Consider the following 17,153-nt stretch of genomic DNA (forward strand, 5'->3'; position numbering starts at 1 on the left):
AAGCTCGTCTCCTCGGTTTAAAAAACAAAACAATAACAACTGCACCTGGGTCAACCAGGGGCGCTGTTTCACCTTATGCAGATCTCAGCTTTAACAATCCTGACCATCCCTATGTATAAAGTCAGAGAGGCAGTCTGCTGGTGAATGTTTTGGGCAGTAGCGGACCTTAGTTCTGGGCTGTGACCTGAAGTCACTCTGTGATTGGTCAGTCATGTCCAGTAACCCATACAGACAGACATACAGCCGCCCTCCGTCGGACTCCTCTCTGTTCTCCTAAAATGGGTAAAAGAGGACTGGACTGAAGGGATGGTCAGGCCGCTGGACGCCTGTCGGTGTTGTGGTCTGGCTGTAATCCCTCCTTTTCTTCTGGTTGTGGACAGATTGATATAGAGAGAGAAGAGAAAGGAGGCAGTGTGTGAGAGAAAGGGCCATGTAAGGCTACAAAACACAAGTTAGAAGGCGGAGGGACAGTGCTTTTCAGACGTGTTTCAGTCAACTCCACAGCTTCTGTTTGGACCTTCATTTTGACAGACGCCGGTCTGTGCCCTGGGACAAACAGCTGAACACACTGACTCTACACAGTGGGGTCCCTCTCTCTATGGGTCCCCTGGCCCCCCTCAACCACCACCCCGTTCTGCCCTCTACAGCCCTAGCAACACAACCCAGCATGGTGTCAGGGATCAGGGGTAGATTTATCAACGTGCATCTTTGTGGTATTAATACCATGTTGTGATGGCCTGTTGACAGAGAAGAATACAGAGCGAGAATGCCTGTTACCATGACCTCATCAGTGTGTGAGAACAACACAGGAGCAGGGCTGACTGATAGTCTGTCATGTTGGTCCCGGGTCCCTGTCGTCTCCTTTTGTGTCTGGACCTTGAAGTTGTGTTTTCCTTGGACAATGGCAAAATATAAAGTTGTTTAGTATTTTGAGCCTTTACAGCCCGTCTCGGTGGCATGCGAAAGTCTTTCAAGTAGTTGAATATTGGAATGTACTTCAAATACTTTCAAGTACAATTTGGTCGAATATTTGGTTTTTACAAATAACCATTCAAATACAAATAAAACAAGATTTAAATAACAAATACTCAAATATACATATTTATACCCAGGTCTGGGATGTGTTTGTGTGTGTGTGTGGCCTACCCTTGCCAGGGACTCTGTCATAGAAACAAGCTGCATTCCTGAGCCAAAATGAGTTTGTTTTTGCAGCCCCAGGGACTGGCTTTGAGGGTTGCAGACAGACAGAGAAGGGGAGGGGGGTGCAGACACCGACACCTACCACAGTGTCTCAGGATGTCTGGCATGTGTTTGTTTCTTAACTCATACCATCATGTGATCCCCATTGCATCATTCGCCCAGTAGATATGGAGGTTGGTGTGACGTGACGCCCGACTGCCTGCCACACTTTTTATTGACGAGCTCATGCTCTTTGGCACCAGACTGCCATAGCCCACGCTGCTGCGAGGTTCTCCGCTAGCAGCCAGCTTGCTACTACTACTATTACTACTAACAAAACTGACAGAACAGCTGCCCTGCACAGCCCAGCACAGCCCAGAGAGAGAAACTCCAGCACTGTGCCTACCAGAGACTACAACTCTGTACTTATCAGGGAAGGAGACTAGAGAGGGAGAGACCAGACATCAGGAGCAGTGAGAACCAGAGAGCGAGGGCCCCTGGTGTGATCCAGCCCAGGGTTGGTGCTGTACTGTTTGGTGCTCTACTCCCTAAGACTGCTGCCTCTAGCTCTTCTGTGAGGGGGAGAGACTGCTGCTTCTTGGTGTAGGGCTGTAGAGACCGAGGAGGAGAAGGCCTCCCAGGCATCCACAGACATGCCTGCTCCCAGAGTGAGCCGCTTCCAGCCGCAGCAGAAGATCAGTCGCGCTCAGATCATCCTCAGCAGTAAGTAGAGCTGCACTGGTAGGGTGGTGGGTGAAGGGGTTGCAGATCTGGTTGGGTATTGGTGCCATGAGGTGGGGTAGGGTGTTGTTGTATAGTGGGAAAGCTGATGGGCGTAATGGGTAGGCCAGTGATGGAGGGTAAGGCTACCAAACCGCCGACAGCATGCTCTGGATCATTGCAGTAGTTGAAGAGTGCCTCTCTTATCAAGTAGTGCGAACAAAAGTCTTTATGTAAATTGTATAACATTAATTTGTTATGCTCTATCCCAGGTGTCAGTGAAAACGAGGTTTTAGTTGCCTGTAGTGTAATCTACTCTAAATGCACTGATGGACACAGTTCTGCCAGAAGGAACATGAGTCCTCTTATGGTTGGTCACAGATCAGTTGCTCTTTCTCCTGATTGGCTAAGCTGTGTTCCATACGTTGGTGCCCTGTAGCAACCAACAGTAAGCCTCTGGCAGAAGGAGAAAAGGCAAGGAGATAGAGGGCAGCTTTGACCTCTGCATGGCTATTCTTTGAAAGAAAAAAAAAATCACATCAACTTTGTCACTGAGTTTCCAAGCTGCAAAGTCAGCGACGCACAGGCTCTGTCGAGTCCACACAACCAGTACAACCCTCCAGTACTGACAGAACAGATACAGATAGGCATCGTCCTGAATGCTAGAGTGAAATTCACACACCGTTTCAAAGACTGAATCAGTAGACTGACAAACGGTGCCTGGCTGCTCCATCTCATACTCATCTCTTCAGCACTGGTGTTCAGTTAGCTCAGTTCAGCTAACTCGGAGTGTTCAGTGCAAGCTGAGTGTTTTCAGTACACGGCGTGCCCTGTGGAAAGCTTTGTCTCTAAATGCATGGTTACTAATCAAATTGGGAATGTCCTAACAATGCAAAACAGTTGCATTTGGGGTTATCCCATTGGTGCTGGATCTTTGTGGCTGGGGTCTAGTGCTCTGTAGGGGCTGCTAGTTCCGAGACTGGGGTCTAGTGCCCCGTAGCGGCTCCTAGTTCCGAGGCTGGGGTCTAGTGCGCCGTAGGGGCTGTTAGTTCCGAGGCTGGGGTCTAGTGCTCCGTAGGGGCTGTTAGTTCCGAGGATGGGGTCTAGTGCTCTGTCGGGCTTAGTTCCGAGGCTGGGGTCTAGTGCTCCGTAGGGGCTGTTAGTTCCGAGGATGGGGTCTAGTGCTCTGTAGGGGCTTAGGTCTGAGGCTGGGGTCTAGTGCTCTGTAGAGGCTTAGTTCCGAGGCTGGGGTCTAGTGCTCTGTAGGGGCTTAGTTCCGAAGCTGGGGTCTAGTGCTACGTAGAGGCTGTTAGTTCCGAGGCCGAGGTCTAGTGCTCTGTAGGGGCTGCTAGTTCCGAGGCTGGGGTCTAGTGCTCTGTAGGGGCTTAGTTCCGAGGCTGGGGTCTAGTGCTCTGTAGGGGCTGTTAGTTCCGAGGCTGGGGTCTAGTGCTCTGTAGGGGCTGTTAGTTCCGAGGCTGGGGTCTAGTGCTCTGTAGGGGCTGTTAGTTCCGAGGCTGGGGTCTAGTGCTCCGTAGGGGCTTAGTTCCGAGGCTGGGGTCTAGTGCGCCGTAGGGGCTTAGTTCCGAGGCTGGGGTCTAGTGCACCGTAGGGGCTGTTAGTTCCGAGGCGTTGGCAGAGCTCCATGATGACCTCATCCACAGGTGCCAGCTGGCCTGGCCTGGTCTGGGGCTCTATAGCCCTGGTTGCCTCCCCTAACGTTGTGGCTGAGCCAGAAATACAATGTTTACCTTCTCCTATGGAGGGAGGGGATATGCGCTGTGTCTGCTTATGGCCGTAGTGTTTCCAAGCAGAGCGGCTTTTATTAGGTGATGTTACCTCAGACCTGAGCTGAGGCATCCGGCCACCTGAGCTGGCCTGGTGTGGGGTGCTGCGTCTGTATCAGTGGCCCTCCCTGGGGTAATGGAGATGGCAAGCTCTGCTGCTGACATCCCTGTTAAGGACAGGGGGAAGGGTGAGTAGAGGGGAGAGGTCACTGTCCTACCGTCACCTAGACTCCCTGTCTCCCCCTCTGCCCCAGAATAAGACCCCACCTTGGAAAGGTGCAAGGGTTTGTGGGTAGTGTATATGGCCTGTCCCGTCATTACATTTGTCTACATGTCTGTACTGTGTGTCTGTCTTCCTATGGGAGACAGGAATGCTTGCACTGCAGTCATTAATATTCTATCACAGGCCGCCTGCCATCGCAGACAGCTAGACTCCTCTAAAGCTGTTTTTGTGACCGTAAAGGAAGATGCTCTGACATGCAGCACCTAGCATCATCCATCACAGCTGCTTAACCTGATTGGCAGCCCAGACTACAGTGAAACTCTTATAGCCTAGGGATAGCGAACCTGGGGAGTCAGGAGGGCCAATCATCTGTACCCTGACGACTCTTCGTTTTTCTCCCAGCGTCCTGTCATACATCTGTCAGCCTGTTAACAGTAGCAGCAGTCCATTTCACAAATGGGGAAGCCATTGTTTAGACACGGCATGTTTGTGAGTGTTAAGCTGCGAGACTCTCCTGACTCGTCTGGGGGGATTCATGTGCGGGTTGCACGCAGTGTTACAGCAGTAGTGTTGGGGTTGAAGTAATGAGCCAGGCAGCCAGAAGGTGTTAATGTCACTCTGGGAAAGTGATGGAACACTTGGAGATGCATTAGGTTTCTGTTGTTGACACATATAAGTGGCTTACATCTGTATGGTGAGACAGAGAGAATCAGCTGATGTTTTGGTGGCGATTAAGACTTGTTTTGGTCCTCTTGCTGTTACTTAGATTATTGATTGGTGGAATTAGATTAGTTGGAAATGAGCAGGAGCTTCTCAGCACATGATACTATAATGACTTACTACTGGTCATTAGAGAAAATAACTAATGGTTCAACATGTATTTGCCACTCTGATACCGAAGCGCACTGAACAGTAAACACTATTAACAGCCCACATTTCTAGCAGTATATTTGACCAGAAAATGCATGTGGAGTGGAATGGTAATTGTTCGTTTTGCCAAGTCATGTGTAATTTCACTCTGAGTGCCTCCTGCCTTGGGCCTGTCAGCAGAATGTAGAGGACTGTGGGTAATTAGACTGGGCCTGTGGTCTCTCAGGTCAGTGGGGAGCCGGCCTCCCGTCTCTCAACATGATTGATCAATAACCATTACCCGAGATGGCCTCCCAAAAAGTAATTTTGGCTCACCTAAAGTACATCAGTCATAATTTCATCTCCAACTTTTTCCTGGTCCTCTTCATCAGCAGTATGTAAAGGGCTCTACCTGGTCCTCTTCTTCAGCAGTATGTATGGGCTCTACCTGGTCCTCTTCTTCAGCAGTATGTATAGGGCTCTACCTGTCCTCTTCTTCAGCAGTATGTATGGGCTCTACCTGGTCCTCTTCATCAGCCCTATGTATAGGGCTCTACCTGTCCTCTTCATCAGCACTATGTATAGGGCAGTATCTGTCCTCTTCATCAGCAGTATGTATAGAGCTCTACCTGGTCCTCTTCATCAGCAGTATGTATAGGGCTCTACTTGGTCCTCTTCATCAGCACTATGTATAGGGCTCTACCTGGTCCTCTTCATCAGCACTATGTATAGGGCTCTACCTGGTCCTCTTCATCAGCACTATGTATAGGGCTCTACCTGGTCCTCTTCATCAGCACTATGTATAGGGCTCTACCTGGTCCTCTTCATCAGCAGTATGTATAGGGCTCTACCTGTCCTCTTCATCAGCAGTATGTATAGAGCTCTACCTGTCCTCTTCATCAGCACTATGTATAGGGCTCTACCTGTCCTCTTCTTCAGCAGTATGTATAGGGCTCTACCTGGTCCTCTTCATCAGCACTATGTATAGGGCTCTACCTGGTCCTCTTCATCAGCAGTATGTATAGGGCTCTACCTGTCCTCTTCATCAGCAGTATGTATAGAGCTCTACCTGGTCCTCTTCATCAGCAGTATGTATAGGGCTCTACCTGGTCCTCTTCATCAGCACTATGTATAGGGCTCTACCTGGTCCTCTTCATCAGCAGTATGTATAGGGCTCTACCTGGTCCTCTTCATCAGCACTATGTATAGGGCTCTACCTGGTCCTCTTCATCAGCACTATGTATAGGGCTCTACCTGGTCCTCTTCATCAGCAGTATGTATAGGGCTCTACCTGGTCCTCTTCATCAGCACTATGTATAGGGCTCTACCTGGTCCTCTTCATCAGCAGTATGACTGGATCACGTCTTCCTGACCCAGGAACAGTGACGTAGGAATAGAGAGACACTACAGGGGCTGGAACACAAGATGGCTGTTTCACAGAAAGAGGAAAACCTCCGAGACCACCTCATCTCTTCCTCTCTTCCCTTCATCTCCTCTGTAGACCTGTGTGATGTAACAGGGAGGAAACCAACACATGTCGTTAATTAGAAAATAACACATTAGAAGAGAGCCCATCAGGCTGTTTGTACAATACCTTCACGGTCCGGTGGGGAAACGCACCAAGGCAGTGTGATCAAAGGAAAGCTCTGGTTTGTTGTTTGTAGCTGTTTCTGTCGTATACATCTCTCTTCTTACTCTGTGTGCCACTTTCTGTGTCTGTTTCCATTTCTTCATGTCTTCCCTCTGGGTTTTTGACTTGGTTTGTCTCGAATTGATACACACATGGTGTGATGAGGTGAAGGGCGATGGGGGTGGGGGGCAGTTCTCTGCCCTTCACCCATGAATAATTGATCAAGACCAGGAAGTGTGCCGCGCGGAGCAACTGGAGCGTGGGACTAGATCCTGTAAATACCTCCTCCCTCTCTCTCTCTCTCTCTCTCTCTCTCTCTCTCTCTCTCTCTCTCTCTCTCTCTACTCCCTTCCTCCTCTCCTCCCTGCCTGTCTGCTGTGTGTGTTATTGACCTGAGCATCCGCGTAGCCCTGGCTCCAGGCGAGGCGTACTGTTAGTAGCAGCTCGGGACGCTGTGTGTGTCCAGAAACATGGTGCTCTATCTGAGCTCCCAGGACTCTGCAGATGGGGTGGCTGCCAGCGGAGCCAAGATGCCTGGGACTGAGTTTGGGACTGGATCTGGGGTTTTAGTTGGTACTGTGTCTATGGTTAAGACTAGGTCCAGGGCTGTGGTCGGAGCACGTAAAGACTGCCTGCATGATGGACTGTGGCAGTATATCTGCTGTCAGAAGAGGCCTGCAGTCTCCTTGCCATCATGTAGGTGTGATGATGCTCTCTCTGCTCTCTGGCTCAATGGGACTTCTACTGTTACACTGGATTTGTGTGTTTGTGTGCATTTGTTTTGTGAGGTGTAGCGATCTTACCATTTGTTTCTCAGTCCAGTGGCACATTCTCGGGCATTAATCAGAGAATCATGTATGGTCTGTATTTCAGTAACGGGGAAGTCTTGATTAAACATGGTTTATTTAACTGTGGATGCACTGTTGTCGGTCTTTAGCCATAGAAATTGTTGTTAGGATGGATTGTAAAGCCATGCAGCAGAAGTATTTCAGTCCCAGTATGGGATCTAATGATGTGAGAGGATTGAAAAGAGGCGGAAAACTCAGTGCCTATCTTTACAGAGACTAAGTGCTGTTGGGTGCCGGCCAGCCGGGAGTGCTTTGTCTTACCTGGCTCTGGATACCCTGGGGGGTTACATAAAGGGGTAGGAAGGTGGTGAAGCCTGTTGGTTCCATTTTGAGGAGTGAGTTGTTGACTGTAGAGTACACACACACACAGAGACACACACCGTGGCTGTGTTGATGGAGGGTGCGGTCATCCTGGACGCATGGGCTGTGTCAACATATAAATAGAAGCAGGGCTGACTGTAATTCAGTAATGCTGTGGACAGAGGATGGAGCAAACCTCACCCACACCACCCTGCCTGATGCTATCTGCTCCAGATGGCTAGCTACTAACTTAATACTGCTTGATTTAGTGGTTGGAAAAGGAAACTGCTTTGTTATTAGGTTTGGGTGATCGTTGTCGTTCCACAACATAAATCGAGACATTGTAGATGAGCTGAAGTTTCTTACTGTTCAGTGCTGGTGTTCAGGAAAAAAACACATTTCCCCATGTAGCTACTTATTGTTTCTCATTACATAACGTGATTATCTGAATGCATTGCTCCTAGTCCCATGTCCAAAATTAATTTAGCTCCATTTCTAACTCTCTGCGAGGGGAGTGGCCCTTTCACAACACTGTTACTGTCCAGACAGACACCCCATCTCAGGCCTGCTGCCGGTCATGCTCTGGGGGACTGGTGTTGTTTACACTGGGATCTATGAGATACTACTTTATCATCGGCCAGGAGACCATTTCCGCTGTTTGGTGAGAGTGACCACAGCGCTGAGACTGTCCGTCACACATTTAATTTCCCCTCTCGTTATAACAGGCCTGGAATCCGTTTCTGACTATTTCCCTGCTCACACAAAGCACCACTGGCAGTCATTGTGCTGCAGCCATCATTACCCAGACAACAGCCCTACCTGGAAAAGATTGTTATGGAGTGAGTGGTATCTCTCGCTGTCTTCCATCTGTCTTCTTCTCAAACCCATTGCCACTGTTTCCTGCTGTTTAGTGTAGGTGAAGAAAACAGACAAAATATCAGCTCAGCTCAGCTCAGCTCCATCACATAATGGTCTGTACTCTGTACCTCCATACCTGGTAAACAGGGCCCCTCTGAGCTTCAAGGGCCCCCCCATCACCTGTTGAATGCTGCATTGATCCAGAGGCCCATGCCAAAGAGGCCAGGCTGGGTCTATATGAGCCTTTTAAAGGATACGTTTTCTTTTTGTATGACCAAATCTCTATTTTTGATGTAAATAGCATGTTGTTGAAGGGTCCAGACACCTTTTTTGTGATTTCACTTGTTTTTGATCAACTTACCAAAAAAACACACCAATAAAGGCTCCAAAATATACGGTGTAGTGATGCAGGTCTTTAGACGTTGTACACATGCAATTGTCATTTCAAACTTTATCCACAACATTATATTCCATTTTGTAGCAGTTCATAGGTGGTATATTCTTGTTCAGCAGATCGGCTTGTGGCTGAGGAGTGCAGAGGCCTGTACCTGGTGGTTGTGATGGACTGTCACTAGCAGGTCTGGTGTATGGACAGAAGGTTATATAGGAGTCACTGCTGCCAAACCGTTCCAGATCAAATCCGTATTCTTCTCTCAGATCGGGAGCCCTCCCTCTACTCCTCGTTGTCCCGCTCTCTGTCTGTCTGGAATAGCATATCAATGTTTCACTGCTCGACACAGACACTATTCAGCCAGAATACTGACAGCCTCTGACGATTCTTCTCTTTTGGGCAGATCCAAGCCCTCCAACTTCCGTCGATACACTCTTAGTCTGGCCACCCCCGTGGAGGCTTTTCACCTATCGAACGTAGGCTTCAGTGAATCACTTAAAGCCACTTTAGCATGTATACCTTTTGTCAACAGCAATGTATATTTGGTCCCTGACATGTGGAGCTCTCTCACTGATTGATTGTGTGTGTTTGTGTTTTCTTTCGATGGCCTTGTCTCTACAATCCCCAGATAATCAATGGTTTTGTCACTCCATGACCCTTTGGCAGCGGTCCAGTGCCGTCAGTGGATATGATTGCTGATTGGTTGGAGTACCTTTGAGAGAAAGCTGATGGACAGCTCTGGGAGTGGATCAGACATTAGGTCACAACCCAGCCGGCCGACAGTGAATTATGCTTGAAAGGATCGGTTTGGCCTGAAAAGGAGAAGGAAAGAGAGTTTAGGAGGAGGTAGTTGAAGTTCGGTTTGGGTTTGATCTATCCTGATTTTGAAAGAAATGCTGAGAAACGACTTGGTGGAATAGAAATCAGACTACATTGACGTCAATGTTTAGGAGTTGAGATTTAAGTTAAAAGCGACGAGTCCAGAGACCATTTTCTCTGAGCAGATGTCTGACCATCTCTGTGTTCTCTCTACAGGCCCCACGTTGCCAAGACAGAGCCCCCAGAGCCCCCAGGTTCAGAATGGACCTTCGCCAGAGGACCTGGAGATGCAGAGAAGGTAAGATCTAGGCCTACAACGCCAATGAACACAAGAACACTAAACACAACACTATTCCTCAGCCCAGTGACGTTACACACACTTCTGAGTAGAATTCCCTGTTTGAGTTCAGTGTTTCAATCAAATATGAGCCAATTGGACAGTTGCCCTGCTCACCTAAATATATTGATCCAAGTACTTTAGAGTGGATATGGACGGTCTATTGATCCCAAAGCATGTCATCTCTCCAGCCTCGCCACTCCCTCAGTCCCCTCCCATATTAACCAGGCAGGCGGTGGAGAGTCTGGTTGCCTGCAGGCGGTGGAGAGTCTGGTTGCCTGCAGGCGGTGGAGAGTCTGGTTGCCTGCAGGCGGTGGAGAGTCTGGTTGCCTGCAGGCGGTGGAGAGTCTGGTTGCCTGCAGGCGGTGGAGAGTCTGGTTGCCTGCAGGCGGTGGAGAGTCTGGTTGCCTGCAGGCGGTGGAGAGTCTGGTTGCCTGCAGGCGGTGGAGAGTCTGGTTGCCTGCAGGCGGTGGAGAGTTTGGTTGCCTGCAGGCGGTGGAGAGTTTGGTTGCCTGCAGGCGGTGGAGAGTTTGGTTGCCTGCAGGCGGTGGAGAGTCTGGTTGCCTGCAGGCGGTGTTCTCTAACATTTGTATTAAATGTTTTACCTTTTATTTAACTAGTCAAGTCAGTTAAGAACAAATTCATATTTACAATGACGGCCTACACCGGCCAAACCCGGAAGACGCTGCTCCAATTGTGCGCCGCCCTACGGGACTACCAATCACGGCCGGTTTTGATACAGACTGGATTCGAACCAGGGTGTCTGTAGTGACACCTATAGCACTGAAATTCAGTGTCTTAGACCGCTGCGCCACTCGGGAGCCCAACATTCTTGTACCGGGAGAGGCTGATGGTTGCCAGTTTGTGTTCAGGCACAGCGGCAGACACCCCTGGAGTAGAGCAAAGCAGGGCTGGGTGGGAGGATGATGGGGGAGCTGTGACTAGCAGGCTGTAGCAAACAGGCACCACATCAGCATGTCCGGTGGAATCACAAAACACTTATCCCCTGCTGAGTACAATGGTAAACTTACAGCACAAGGTTAGGAGCTGGCTTAATTCACTCACACACACACACACACACACACACACACACACACACACACACACACACACACACACAAAAGAGAGAGCGAGGATCTGAAATGGACTGATACTCAGAGGCCTTCTTAATGAAAAGCTATTCTACAGCGAGCCCCTATCACTCTCAGGAGACCTCGGCTAAGGCTTTCTCTCCACTTCTAAAAACCCACTGCTCTAAATCCTCTGAGCCTCCCTCCTGCTACACGCATGCACACTCAATAACGCTTGGCATGAGATCTCTTCCGTATTCATATTCAGCTTTTACAGAAGGTTAAGTGTGTTGTGTTTTCTCGTGGTTTAATGCAGTCCGTTCTGCTTTGCAGGTCTTAGAGGGGATATTGTACCTGTAATTGTTTTTCCTTCTCCTTAAACTGCCAGACTTCTATTCCCCCGTAGGTAATAGTAATGAGTGTATGCTGCTAACTCTGTATTCCTCTGTGTGGAGAAGAGGCCCCCTATTCGTCAGTGGGGGCAGTGCAGTGTAGCATTGTAGCAGCAGTATTAATCTGAGCCAGCTGCTCTCTCACCTGATCACAGAAACCTGTAACATGTTATTTAATCAGATGCAGCCTAATTTCACAGGCCCACACAGGGACTGCCTCCTGTCCTGTCCCTGTGTACACGAAGACGTGGCATCGTGACAATATAACCACCCGGATTGAAGGTGACTGAGGTCAACTCCCTTTCCTCCCATTACCATATCCTGCATCACAGCAGTTCAGTAGTGTGTGTTGGGAGGTTGGATTGGCCCTGGCCTTTTCTCCTTGTTCTCCAGCCGGTTACAGAGAAATATGCTGTGGATTTAGATATTCTGGCTGACTGACAGGTAGTATAGGGGGAGAGTGTGTGTGATGGTTGTAGTGTCAGTGGCTGGTGGTGGTCAGGGTTCTGTACTGTGTTATGAATGATGAACAGAGTTCTGAATCCTGGTATGGCAGCGGCAGCAGTATATATCGTCTGCATCTCAGACTGTAAAGGAACTGCAGTGATTTGAAGTTCAGACGGAGAGACAAGGTTCTCATTATGGTAACTGGTTCTATGTGAGTCAGGGACGTTTCAATCCCAGACACCATGCCCATGGGATTTTTTATTTAACAGCTTTACAGTCGAAAGATAAATCATACATGACATTTTTTTGTTTAATAGGCCTAGATTTGGTTTCTTTAGTAGCCACTAGTCGTTATGGACAATTAACCGTGACGATTGTTCAGTGAGTAAGAAAGAATTTGAAGATTCTGTGTGTTTGTGTACGTCTGTTTGCGTGCGTGTGTCAGTCCGGTCGTTGTGTATCTGTCCTTTTTGGTCTGTTTGTGGTCCCTTCCTGTCACCATCGTCCAATCATTTATGACTCCGCCAACACATACACTTTGAATGAAATGAATCATCTTGTTTCAGCAGACTCACTGAGACACCAAGGCCTGCTGTAAGGCCACTTGATCATTTAGTTGGCCACAGTTTATTGGTAGCGACTGCCTTGGGAATGTGTCGTCGTATTGTATGTTTGTAAAACCTCTCATCATTCATACCCATCCAGGTTCGACTCAGATGCAGTTACATAGAGTATATCGCATCTCTGGTTCATATCCTGTACTTTAGCCATTTTTAATGGCCTTGTTCTTAGTGTTACACAGGTGTGCGTGGGTGTGCGTGGGTGTGTGTGGTTGTGCGTGGTTGTGCGTGGGTGTGCGTGGGTGTGGGTGTGTGTGGGTGTGCGTGGGTGGGAGTGCGTGGGTGTGTGTGGTTGTGTGTGGGTGTGCGTGGTGGGTGTGGTGTGTGTGTGTTGTGTGCGTGGGTGTGTGTGTGTGTGTGGTTGTGTGTGGGGTGTGCGTGGTTGTGGGTGTGCGTGGTTGTGCGTGGGTGTGCGTGTGTGGTTGTGCGTGGGTGTGTGTGGGTCTGCGTGGTTGTGCGTGGGTGTGTGTGGGTCTGCGTGGTTGTGCGTGGGTGTGTGTGGGTCTGCGTGGGTGTGCAAGAGTTTGTACTGGAGAACAAATTCATGAAGTGACTTGTTTATGTTGGAGCCTCGTAAAGTCGACCCGGCCGGCTCTCTGCCATCTGAAAGTCGTGAACTTGTTTCCTGACACGGATTTGATATTAACCCTGTCATTAACAAGCTGGATTATTGCTCCATGCTAACATGCGGCGCACACACACAGGGAGGGGGGTTTGAGAGGTGGGTGGCCTGGTCCTAATAGGCTTGCTGAGTGATTACCTTGTCTAAAATACTTACAGTACACATTCAGACATATGCCTCAGGGGGAAAACATTTTCACCGTATTCTCCCGGTAAAGAATGTCCCTGGACCGTTTCAAATGTTCTGAATGTTCCCTGGCTGGTGTATGACATCATACAGAGACAATCCTGACATAGCAATGTGTCGGTCTGTGCCATAGCGCCCTACTCTAGTGTTAGAGGAAGCATTCCTTTACTGTGAGTAGTAGGACAACTCCTTGTAAGGATATCTGACCCAATCTTTGTTTCTCTTCCAGAAACACAAAAGGCCTGAATGTGTTCAAATGAGTTCTTTTAGTGTGTGTAATGGATCTGGCCCTGAGCCTCCCCCTCATTCTGACTCTTCTGTTCTGGTCCGGCCCTCATCTATATTTAGCTGTTGCAGTCAATGGAACTGGCCTGGGTGCTTAATGCCTGATGTCATCCCGGTGACGCAAACTCACTACAATCCTGCCCGACCAACCCTGGAGAGATGGAGTGGAGAGGGTTGATTATAGGCTACACCCGCGCAGGCTCACACACTCATCCGTACTCTCTCAAAAACACGCACGTGCACCTCCACACCAGGATGCAAGCACGCACTGGTGAACACACACACACACACACTTTCATTGAGAGGTCTGTTTACTATCGGGACAGCCTACCGACCCCGACCCTGAAAGTGCTTTATTTTTACTAACAATTTTGTTGGTCTATAATTCCGCCTTAGATTTAGCCTGAAGGTCAGGCATGCTTAACCATGAGCTCACACTCTAATCTTTAGTGATAGGTGTATTTTAAAGGTCACTGTTGTTTTCTTTCCTTTTATAAATAACCCCAATGATTAAATGACTGTCTGTTCATAGTAGCTTTCCAATACACCCATCTCATCATCGAGCCTTGTCGTGGAATAGCCTAACACCACCAGGGTTAAGAACTGTTCTGTGGTCAGTGCTGGTGACCCTTCAGTAATGCAGAGGTCCAGTTTGTTCTTGGTCCAGAGCTGATCTCTGCTCTGTGTGCCTCTGCTCTGTCTACAGTTAAAACTAGTACTGTCTGCAACACTACACCTGGCTGCTTCCTCTCTGCTTGGAATATCTTAATAAAATATTGATTGCCAAGGGAACAGATGTCAAATTAAAAGGAGGAAAGTGGTGAGAGAGGGATAGCGAGCAAAAGGCCCAGCTGTTGACTCGTAGCTCCAGCTGGACAGACTAGTGGCGTGGACTCAGCCAAACAGCTCTCTCACTACTCAGCTATGACCTCAGGGCAGCACATGGTATCCCAGGGATCAGTGTGTGTGATTGAGTGTACAACACATTAGGAACACTTTCCTAATACTAAGCTGCACCCTCTTTTGCCCTCAGAACAGTCTCAATTCGTCGAGGCATGGACTCTACAAGGTGTCCAAAGGGTTCCACAGGGATGCTGGCCCATGTTGACTCCAATGCTTCGCACAGTTGTGTTAAGTTGGCTGGATGTCCTTTGGATGGTGGACCATTCTTGGGAAAACTGTTGAGCTTGAAAAACCCAGCAGCGTTGCAGTTCTTGACACACTCAAACCGGGACGCCTGGCACCTACCCTGTTCAAAGGCACTTAAATCTTGTCTTTCCCATTCACGTGCACAATCCATATCTCAATCCATATCTCAATTGTCTCAAGGCTTAAAAATCCTTCTTTAACATGTCTCCTTCCCTTCATCTACACTGATTGAAGTGGATTTAACAGGTGACATCAATAAGGGATCAGCTGTCAGCTGGATTCACCTGGTCAGTCTGTGTCATGGAAAGAGCAGGTGTTCCTAATGTTTTGTACACAGTGTATGTGTGTGAGGAGAAAGAGCAATAATGTTGAAACCCCATTGACATTACGTCCCACCATGACACACAATTCTTGAATGACCACATGAATTCAGCCCTGCTTGTTTGTATATCCATCTCTTAAATCCATTCTGTGCTCTGTCGTGCATTGCTACGTCTACTCTGACTATTTCTGTCATTTTTTTTTTTTTTTTTTACCACACAATAAATAAATATTCCGATTTCTCTCCTTGGTCAGAATGTTGCTGGTTGTGGTTTCCAGAGGATTACAAAGATGTGGATTTTGTTTTTCTCCTTACCCCCCCAATCCTCAATCCCAGTCCGTCTGAAGACGCCACAGACACCACAGCCATGGGAAGACTGTTAGGCGCCTCTTTAAACGTACCGGGGATTCCCAGTATTAACCTGCCGTTAGATGAAAAAGACATGAGCTGGAATAATGGGGCATATAAATAACTGGTGTGAACCATTCTTGATACACACAGAAAACTGTTGAGTGTGAAAAACCCAGTAGCGTTGCAGTTGTTGACACACTCAAACCGGTGTGCCTGGCACCTACTACTATACGCTGTTCAAAGGCACTTACTGTGCATTCGGAAAGTATTCAGACCCCTTGACTTTTTCCATAATTTACAGCCTTATTCTAAAATGTATTAAATTGCTGTTTCCCGTCATCAATCTACACACAATACCCCATAATGACAAAACAAAACCTGTTTGTTTTTTATTTAGACCCTTTACTCAGTACTTTTGGCAGCAACCTACAGCCTTGAGTCTTCTTGGGTATGACGCTACAAGCTTGGCACACCTGTATTTGAGGAGTTTGTCCCATTCTTCTCTGCAGATCCTCTCAAGCTCTGTCAGGTTGGATGGGGAGCGTCACTGCACAGCTATTTCCAGGTCTCTCCAGAGATATTTGATCAGGTTCAAGTCTGGTCTTTGGCTGGGCCACTCAAGGACATTCAGAGACTTGTCCCGAAGCCACTCCTGAGTTGTCTTGGCTGTGTGCTTAGGGTCGTTGTCCTGTTGGAAGGTGAACCTTTGCCTCAGTCGGAGGTCCTGAGCACTCTGGAGCAGGTTTTCATCAAGGATCTCTCTGTACTTTGCTCCGTTCATCTTTCCCTCAATCCTGACTAGTCTCCCAGTCCCTGCTACTGAAAAACATCCCCACAGCATGATGCTGCCACCACCATGCTTCACCATAGGGATGGTGCCAGGTTTCCTCTAGACATGATGCTTGGCATTAAGGCCAAATAATTCAAACTTGGTTTCATAAGACCAGAGAATCTTATTTCTCATGGTCTGAGAGTCCTTTGGGTGCCTTTTGGCAAACTCCAAGTGGGGTGTCATGTGCCTTTTACTAAGAAGTGGCTTCAGTCTGGCCACTCTACCATAAAAGCCTGATTGGTGGAGTGCTGCTGAGATGGTTGTCCTTCTGGAAGGTTCCCACATCTCCACAGAGGAACTCTGGAGCTCTGTCAGAGTGACTATCGGGTTCTTGGTCACCTCCCTGACCAAGGCCCTTCTCCCTCGATTGCTCAGTTTGGCCAGGCGGCCAGCTCTAGGAAGAGTCTTGGTGGTTCCAAACTTCTTACATTTATGAATGATGGAGGCCACTGTGTTTTGGGGGACCTTCAATGCTGCAGATATTTGTTTGGTACCCTTACCCAGATCTCTGCCTCGACACAATCCTGTCTCGTGGGACCTTATATAGACAGGTGTGTGCCAATCCAAATCATGTCCAAATAATTGAATTTACTACATGTGGACCCCAATCAAGTTGTAGAAACATCTCAATGGAAACAGGATGCACCTGAGCTTAATTTCACGTCTCATAACAAAGGGTCTGAAATCGTATGTAAATAAGGTATTTCTGTTTTTTCTTTTTACTACATTTGCAAAAATGTCTAAAGCCGTTTTCGCTTTGTCATTAGGGGTTATTGTGTGTAGATTGATGAGGGGAATTTAAAATATATATATTTTTAGAATAAGGCTGGAACGTAACAAAATGTAAAAGTCAAGGGGTCTGAATACTTTCCGAATGCACTGTAAATATTTTCTCCTGCCCATTCACCCTATGAATGGCACACACAATCCATGTCTCAA

The 17,153-nt window shown here is 48.2% G+C and overlaps 1 protein-coding gene across 1 annotated transcript in view; it reads left to right on the plus strand.

The window, feature by feature from the left end:
• Positions 1-17,153, plus strand: part of LOC112217643 (protein enabled homolog) — an 84,758-nt gene that overhangs the window by 35,542 nt on the left and 32,063 nt on the right. The window contains 1 exon segment of the mRNA XM_042300793.1: positions 9,818-9,899. Coding sequence (XP_042156727.1) covers positions 9,818-9,899 — 82 coding nt within the window.

This window comes from Oncorhynchus tshawytscha, linkage group LG18 (assembly GCF_018296145.1).
Source record: "Oncorhynchus tshawytscha isolate Ot180627B linkage group LG18, Otsh_v2.0, whole genome shotgun sequence".
Taxonomy (NCBI): domain Eukaryota; kingdom Metazoa; phylum Chordata; class Actinopteri; order Salmoniformes; family Salmonidae; genus Oncorhynchus; species Oncorhynchus tshawytscha.